The sequence below is a fragment of the Geospiza fortis genome, unplaced genomic scaffold, assembly GCF_000277835.1.
Source record: "Geospiza fortis unplaced genomic scaffold, GeoFor_1.0 scaffold54, whole genome shotgun sequence".
Taxonomy (NCBI): Eukaryota; Metazoa; Chordata; class Aves; order Passeriformes; family Thraupidae; genus Geospiza; species Geospiza fortis.
The window spans coordinates 5769667-5778818 of record NW_005054301.1 but is presented as its reverse complement, the minus strand read 5'-3'; the positions used below and the strand labels follow the sequence as shown (position 1 = coordinate 5778818).

At 43.8% G+C, this 9152-nt stretch overlaps 1 protein-coding gene across 1 annotated transcript in view; it reads right to left on the bottom strand.

Moving 5' to 3' along the window:
- Window positions 1-4999: 4999 nt before the first annotated feature.
- TGFB3 (transforming growth factor beta 3) overlaps window positions 5000-9152 on the bottom strand; it is a 14967-nt gene continuing 10814 nt past the window's right edge. Inside the window, exon 7 of the mRNA XM_031064911.1 lies at window positions 5000-7009. Within this exon, the coding sequence (XP_030920771.1) occupies window positions 6851-7009 (159 nt within the window). The 3' untranslated portion in view covers window positions 5000-6850. The remainder of the gene's footprint in view (window positions 7010-9152) is intronic.

The following is a 9152-nucleotide window of genomic DNA, read 5'->3' as shown; positions in this document are numbered from 1 at the left end:
CTGTGGCCCAGGTGTTTTGAATGAAGGCAGGTAAAATTTACAAAAATGAAGACAATTTAAAATGTGTATTCAGCACTATGTAACTGCTGCCACACCATGCCTTCCTGAGATTTTATTGCAATCTCTTTTATTTTGTTTCTCTTTGTTTCTTCTGTTTGTTTTTTTCCAGTTCTTCAGATTAGCATGACAGAGCACTTAGCGTGGTGGTATCTCAATGAGATCTTCAGATCCTGAAGCATACTTAGAGATTTTTGTAGCAAGTCTCCTCTGAGGGGGCAGATGTCAAATTTTGTCATGCAAGGCAGCTTGTTGCAAGCTGGATATCTTTCAGAGACTCTGGTTGTGAGTCAGACTGTCTGCTACTGCTTTCCTCTGCAAGTGGAGTTTCTTACAAATCCTTAAAAACAGTGGATTTCTCCCAAGCATCTAGTCAACCTGCAAGAGGATTTCAGCACTTCAAAAGGCCAAAATTTTGTTTCAAGAAAGGGCCAGAATATGGTTACCATGACATTCCCCAGTCATTACACTACATGCGTTGCACAAATCCTGTAAGATTTGCCCCTGGCTGCACAGCAAATCTTTGTTTTGTCTGCTTCCTGAAGAGGATAATAACTTAGGAGAAAAAATAAATCCTTCCTGAAAAATGTCAGGAAATATGGTTTGATATGACCCAGCTGGTTTCTTTCATCAAGTGATGTATATGGACTGGCCATGATATATTGTTATAATGCCTCATTTCTGAATCTGATGAGTGAATATCTAAACAGCTAGTGAGAAATGGCTGTGTGTTGGCAGACCAGAAAAAGGAAGTCTGCTTTGCTTTCTGCAACACACCTAATGCCTACTTGTTAATTTTTTTCCTGTATTGGCCTCATGTGGACAGCAATGAGGTATCTTCCTTTTCTTCTGTCACACCTGAAGGATGGGTTGCCATCCAGAGGGAGCTGGACAAATGCAAGAAGTGGAGCCATGAGGGGAACCTCATGAGGTTTAACAGAGTCAAGTGCAAGGTGCTGTACCTGGGTCAGGGCAACCCTGGTATCAGCACAGGCTGGGGATGAACAGAATGGGAACAGCCCTGCTTGGAAGGACTTGGGGGTGCTGCTGGCTGAGAGGCTGCACATGAGCCAGCCATGGGCACTGCCAGCCCAGAGAGCCAAACGTGTCCTGGGCTGCAGCCAGAGCAGCGTGGGCAGCAGGGCCAGGGAGGGGATCCCTCTGCTCTGCTCTGCTCTGCTGACAGCCCACTTGCAGAGCTGCATCAGCTCTGGGGTGCCCAACAGGAAGAGCAGAGACCTGTTGGAGTGAGTGCAGAGGAGGGAAACCAAGATAGTCAGAGGGACAGAGCACTTCTGTGAAAACAGAGTGAGAGAATTGGGTTTGTTCAGCCTGGAAAAGAGATGGCTTAAGGGTGACCTAATTGGCCTTCCAGTACCTGAAGGGAGCTTACAAGTAAGAGAGACTTTTTACAATATCATGTAGTGACAAGACAAGAAGGAATGGATTCAAACTGAAAGAGTAACTTTAGGTTAGATATTAGGAAGAAATTCTTTACTGTGAGGTTTGTGAGGCACTCAGGCTGCCCAGGGAAAACATGGATGCTGGAACCCTAGGGATGTTCAAGGCCAGGCTGGATGAAGCTCTGCGCACCATGGTCTAACAGGTGTCCTAGTCCATGGTAGGGGGTTGAAACTACATTATCTTTAGGGTTCCTTCCAACCCAAACCATTCTATGATCTTTCCTAGTCAACTAAGTGGAATGAGAGGCAAAGAATATCACCCTTTACAAAGATCACAAGCTTCCTGAAAGAGGGAGAAATAAGTCTTTGTCTTCAGAAGGTACTACTTGGTATTGCTTGGTTTAAGTTAACAATAGCAGCATAAACCAGCCTAGGGGAGAGAGTTTCTGCCTGGAAGCTGTTCACTGAGTTTGCAGGATGTGGGAAATCAATAGTGGGGAGGGTGGAGGGAGAGGTGTGGAGGGGAAGAATGGTTTGCAATAACCACAGCTGTAAAGACACCATGATACCATTAGATGGAATGATCCTTATCCCTAAGTATATTTTTCATTAAATCTTAGGCCAGTAGTGGAAAGGGCCCAGCTGCATGGTTGAATGCCTTCTGTCTAAGAAACCTAGCTAGTCCTACATAAGGGTGTTATAAAGCAGCCAGCTAACTGCGATCTTTAATCTTGGAAATTGGTCTTTCCTGGAAAAACACTGTGACATCCAAAGTGCTGTACCACATTCTTTCTGTAATTATGGGCATAAGTGGCATCTCAAATGCATTACTGTCATTTAGAAAATGGCAATTATTAATTAACAGTTTTCATTTGCTGTATTTCTTGTTGATACACCAGAATTCATTTCTAAGACAATCTATTTCATAATGAGTAAACTGTCTCATCTCTTCTGTGTTGACTTGTTGCATGATAAAAGATCTTGCGTTTGTATCTGAAGCCTCTCTTCAAGAGAGGACAAGAGACACTGAGGTTTGTTGTTTCTATCTTCACTTCTGGAACTGCATAAGAAGTTAAGCAGGATTTAAGTTAATTCATTCTGTGCAAAAGAAAATACTGGTAAAGCCGAGATCTGAAAGTCCAGGTTTTCTTTTACCAAACACAGTAATTTTATACAGCTTTTGACCAATATTTTCTACTGATTTTGAGTGTAAAAAATAATAGATGTTATTTTTAAAGAATTAGAAGGTATATTTGCATCCTTGCACTAGATCCAAATTGCTGCTGTTATTCTAAACCACAATTAATGTAGATTATATGCAGCCAATAAGACCACAAAGTAGTATCGTTTTCCAAGTGTGTAGATACCACACTGTTGACTCTGTATGTATTGAAAACTGTATTTTCATTATTGACTTCATTGCCTTTTAATCATCTATTAGAGAAGACAAGGCAGTACTACAGAGATGCTCTTTTTTTTTTTTGCCACTATAAACACTTAAAATGGGCAAAAAAACCTTTTGTGCACAGTGGAGCTGTCTCTAGAGTTTTGTTCTGGTCACTGTGATACTCAACCTGCCCTGCATTGGACTTGAGAACATATTGAAGACATTTGTCTCCTAAGACATTGCAATGGATCCTCTTCATGGGATGGCTGTAGTGATTGCATTTACAAAGAAACCTGAGCCAGACCTCCTGAATCTTTGCTCTGGTGAGGACATTCTAGTCACAGATAAGGAAAGCTTCAGAGCAACACAGAAAGATAAGAAAAGGATCTGTGAACTGAGAAAATGAAAATTTGGTAGCCACAGCAGATGTAAGACATCCCAGGACCCAGCAGAACAGAGCTATGATGTTGCCAGAGGAGTGGACAGGTATGTTTGTCTTTTATTACTTTTGGGCACAGTCCGTCTTTCTGACTGAGGGTATTGATGTCTGTTGGTTATATGGAAAGGTGAAACACCAAGCAGCATATCCAGTTCACACAGTGGTAACAGGATGGGCTTTATGTAAGTGCCAGTGGGATTGCTAAAGCCTGTCCAATTCAAAGCCCAGGGGACAAAGACTCATTTAATCTGCAAAGACCATTATTTGCTGAGGTGTAAGTGTACGTTCTGTACTCACTGAAACAGTGTTCCTCTCGGAGCTCTACAGTGCACTACGGCCTGAAAAACAAGGTGTTCAAGTTCAGGTCTAGGCCTTTTGCATACTGTAATAGTTTGCCACAGAGAAACAGGGGCTGCACAGATGGTTGTTTGATCATCTATGTAGGATCTGCCTTATGGCACTGCAGAATAGGTTTTTTTCACTCTTTCTAACCATTGATCTTTGTTAAAGAGACAAACTGTGCTGGGATTGTTTTCATCAGCTTTTGTTTGTTTCTGAAAACAACAAAAGGGAACTGTTGAGAGCTGTATTCAGCGTTGGCAATGAAGGTCCCACTTTTTCTTTCCCATTGTCTTCTTCAATTTGCTAGCTAGTAACAGCACAGTAACTGCCCTTTGCCTTCTCACACAAGTGTCCTGAAACATTTTGGTACACTTGCACCCAGGAGCATTACTCCTGTTCAATCTGTTGCTAAGCCCCATGCAGCTAGTATAGTTTGTTGCTGAATTATAGCTGAAACATCCCTAGAAAAGCTACTTCAGTTTTAAGAAAAAGAATTCAGAGCCTGTCTCAGAAATCAAATTCTCAAATGTTGCTACAGAAATGGAAGGCTGAACAGAAAAGCAGTTACTGAAATGTGTTTGATTCCAAAAATTACTGTTCCCATGAGTATACCTGTGTCTATACTGGTTGGACACCCCAGGATTCTTCACCCTGATTTTCCATTGCCATTTTGTCTCCTTTGCCAAGAGGCAAAAGGTTTGGTCTTTCTGCCACCCCTTCCTGTCACTGAGGAGCAGCAGCGAACAAGGGCTAGTAAGACAGTCCCATCTCAAGGGGCTGCCAGGGTTAATCCTGGGTGGTTCTGATGTGCTCCAAGTGCCACACAGAACTTTGAGTGTGCAAGTGTTCTAGCTCAACCCTTTGCAGCTCCCCCTCCTTGCTTCCCTGTTTACTAGCAAGGAAGTCAGCCCAGGGCTCAGGAGGAACAATGACCAAAGAACAGCCTGCAGCTTGTAAACCAAAACCTCCCTTGAGGCTGCTACTAAAAGGAGATCAGAGAGAATTCCTATGCCAATAGGCATCTGGATTTCTCACACACACACACACAGAGTCTTGTACCTAGTAAATTTCTGGCCTGTCTGTCAGCACGGTGGTGTAGTCATAATGCATTTATTTGCTCCCTCCCTGGGCAGGTGGCAGGCAGGGAAGCCTGGGCATGCAGAGGTGCACAGGGCACAGCAATACTGTCGTGCTGCAGGACTGATCAGAGCTTTCATCATCACAGCAATCACATGTGGCAGGGAGCCCCAGAGATGAAAAGGATAAAGCACTGGGAGTGCCTCTCGCAGGCCATGTGTGCCCTGGCCAAAATGGCACACAGGTTGACAGGCTGCCTCCACTGACCCACCCTTGCTAACCTCTACCAGCTGGTGATGGTTCAGGAAGGGCTGTTTATGGTTTATTAAGACATTTGAGTTTACACAGTTTAGCAGCCCCACATGAGCTATATGGAAGCAGCTACTGTTGTGAAGGGCTTGATGGACGAGCTGGATTCTGAGCTGGCTGTGGAGAGCCCTGGCCACAAGTGATTAACCAGCTAGGTGTCATTTTACACTCAGTTGCTGGGGGCCAGGAAATGGGAGGAGACAGGGAGGAACCTCTGTTGTCTCTAGAATAGAACTTCTGAGTAGCTGTGTTTTGGCAAGTCAGAGACAGCCTCTGAGTCTCATGTGGCATTCAGCACCAGAGATTTTTACCTCTCGGACTATCTATGGCTGCAAAAGCCCATTTAAAGGACTACACTGATTTCTTGCCTGGGCAGCATCTGTAAACTTTTTTTATGAGCATGAAATCAGTACATGAGAGGAAGGGTGTGTTATTTACATGGATGTACAGGTCTGTACTGGCAGACCATATATGTCTTCAAATGGACATACAACATTTGTCAGCTGTGGCAACTGCATTGCCTTGGATATTTAAACAGTATTGTTGAAAGTGTTTTATGTTTGAGGGGAGCTTTATATGAATCTGTCAAAAGCAGATGCTAGCAGTGATGTACATGTCTGAAGGACTAGGTTTGAACAGGGCACATTTACACCAGGTATAGTTTGAGGGTAATAAGGAAGTTTCCATTTTGGAATTTTCTTGCTGACTTAAATTCTATCTGTTCTTTTGAAGAAACATTTTGGAAAGGGTAAAAATTTTAGACTGAGTATGCCACAGCAGTAGCAGTTTAAAACCAGCAAATCATCTAACCCTCCAACAAAAAACTTGCTTGTGAAAAAGTTAGCATCTCCCCCCACCCCCCAAATATTTATTTTGTACAAAGTTTTTGAGATTACTAATTTTTAAGTCTTGGCAGGTGAGACCAAGTTCAGGTGATCATGCAGAACAGGTGCAGGACACCCCAAAGCACCTCACAAACCACAATAGACAAGAGGTCCTCGGGGTTTGTCAGATCACAAATGAATAGGCCCAGTATTCAGGTACCCACAGATGCTCCTGCTCTGACCCAGAAATCATCTCTTAGAAACTCCAGGAAGCTAAAAGAGCTGAATGGAGACTTCAGTCCCTCTGAAAATGGACTCAGCCCCCTCTTTCCTTGTATTTGCCCACCCTTGGTAGGCTGACTGGGAGCCTGGTAGTTCGCATTTGGAACCCAATAGCCAGGATCTGTCAACTGAACTTAAGAGGTTTTTGCAGACACAGTTTCAGTTGCAGGACTCCTGAAGCAAAGCTCTGAGGAACAAAAGTCTTAAGTGTATCTCTGAGCACTTCTCTTAGCAGCTTCCCTGCTTGGTGCATTTTCCTTCTCTAAGGAAACCTTCAAAAATTCCTCCTACAGGGAGAACCTTTAATACTTCAGGCTAATGGGGAGGGCTGAGGTCTTAAGATAGCTAAAGCAAGAATAGAAAACATCTCCCCTTTTCCATTCTCCCTTTCACCTGCTTTCTCATTCTCTTGCTTTCCCATCTCAACCACCCAGCATTCAAATACACTGCCGTTCTTCCACATTATCCTTTTCTTCCACACCAACTGTCCAGCCATTTTGGAGAGTGGCGTTTGTGTCATCAAAGTACTTCCTAGAAGGAACATTACACTGCCAAGACGACCAAGGAGTGTTCCAGAAGAAATCCCCAAGGGCTGCCAGACTCTCAAGGTTTGGCACTTGGCCCTCAGCATGCGTAGTCTCTGACCCCCAGTTCTCTTTGTGTTAGCCTGGGAGCAGGAGAGTGGGTGCTGACAGTTTTTTCCTTGGCTTTGGGTGGGCCAGGGGGCCTTTCAGCTGCACTTGCAGGATTTCACCACCATGTTGGAGAGCTGCTCCACTTTGGGGGTCCTCCCAACATAGTACAAGATAGTGAGTGGCTCCAGGTCCTGGGGAACACAGCAGGGCGAAGCAGATGCCTCAGGGTTCAGCGTGTTATATAAACCCAGCACCTGCAGGAACAAAGGAAATGTTGTGACAAGGTCAGGAATACGTTTAAGTTGGTTGAGGACAGGAAGGGGCTGCCAAGTCAACAAGTCTCGAGATGTTTGCACTAGACTCATCAGAGGGTATTTCCCTGAGATGAGTAATACTCCCCTGTCACTTCCTGATCATGGCCTGCTTCTAAATGGTCTCACCTGCCCTGGCCTGACTCTTAAAGAGTTTTTTTGTTTTGTTTTTCTTTTTCTAATTGTAATACCCTTGCTCTCTGTGACTGATGCCTAAGGGTTGAAGGAGTGCAAGTAGTTGTCTCCTTTCATCTCTAATTTGGTACAGCAGTGTGTCACAATTTTTGCTCTTAACAAGCTTGGGTGTAACTAGCCTGGGGCCATGCTGTATTGGATTCTATTAAAGCAACCAGAAGAAAGAAGATCAGTGCTGCTTATTTCAACCAACATCTCCAGATAGCACTGGATGGATGCCAGTCCTCTCAAGTATCCACAATTCCCTCCCAGCTTTGAACTGTCTGATGCTTTGTCCCTCCACTCCATCCTCCAAGTCATTACACTGTAATACTGGAGCCAGGACAGTCCTGTGGGACCCCACTGGATTCCTCCTCCCAGCTGGCCCCAGCCCACAGATGACTCTACACTACAGCCATGTAACCACTACAGAACAGTTGACACATTTCTTGCCAGAGGTAACCACTTCTCATCAGTGAGCATGATCTCACCTGCACTAGTGTGGTCTCTTCAGTGCTTATCGGGTATAAACCTCAGCGTCTGGCACATTGTATTTTAACTACTTTACAGTCTTTGGGGATGAGAGGTGCTAAGGATACATCCTGTTCTATCATCTAGACCCATGGAATCACTATTGTTGTGGTAGAAACTCTCTGGGATCCTAAGCAAAGAACCCCTAGCTGTACCACAGGGTATCAAGCCACTACTCAACAGCAAGTTAAACAGACTGATGAGAAGTTTTCTTTTCATCATGTCTTTCCTAAGTGGTGCTGGCAAGCTGTCAGCAGCTATATTGTTCTAAAGTTTTCTTTGATCATTTCACTGACCTTAACGCTTGCTCATTTCCTTTCTTGTTTAAGATCATTAGGAGTCATTCTAAAGTCTCCTTTCTCTCACACTGATTCAGCCCAGTTACCTTCTGGAGAGCTTCTCAGGACAACCAGATGGTAAAGCTACATGCCCATTACACTTTCAAAGCTGTTAATTCCCTTGCTTTGTCTTGTGGTTACTGCCCAGCATCTGTTCACTTCTTCATTCCCACAGATCAGCTGTTCCCACTGATATTAGTCCTTGAGCTTCAGTGAACCTTACTGCTATGCACACTGTCAAAAAAATGTTAGCATCTTCTCTGAAATATCATCCTTACCCTAGTTATTTGTTCTTCGGCTGAATCTGTTTTTTCCAGTAACTTTTTTAGTGAAATCTGAAGTTAATTTGCTAGTGAGCTGTTGCAGTATCTGGATTACTGCCTTTTGACTTTTGTGGGCAGAAGCACACAGGATTTTCCTCTGACTTTTCCTGCTTCAGCAGTGGACTGTCTTGATCCTTAATCTGTCTCTTTCTCTCAATACTTCTCCCATGCCTTTGTTATTCTATTACTTTTATTTTTTTTCTGCTCTAGCCAGGCTCAGACTGCATTCTTCCCAAAGGCTGACCAGAGGTTGTGCTTAAGTTACCTAAAGACATTTTCTTTCTGCCAAGTTTTCACTCAAAAATCTCACTGCCTAGTAGCCTTCTGCCTGCTGTAGGTCAGGTAGGATTTATGCAGCTGGAAAGGATACCTGTGAAAAAGGAGATCTTACTGAGTGGCTGTGTTCACTTCTGGAAATGGACGTGGATTCCCCTACACTTTTGAGCTATAGCTGCCCCTTTAAGAGCAGATGGCAGGCACATGCCATTGCACAACAGTTTTTCATGACAACCTGGCACAGAGTGTAGAAAAATCCTCTGTCCGGTGCAAACTGCAGGAGAAATTTAGGAAGAAGGTAATTACCAGAACTGATGTTTGATGTGAACAATTCAGTTAATACTATGGCCACTAAGTAAGTACCCTAAAACCATCAGTTCTGCTCTTTCATATCTTATCTAAGAGATAACAGCATCTTCCTCACCAAGATTTGCCTGAAAGCAG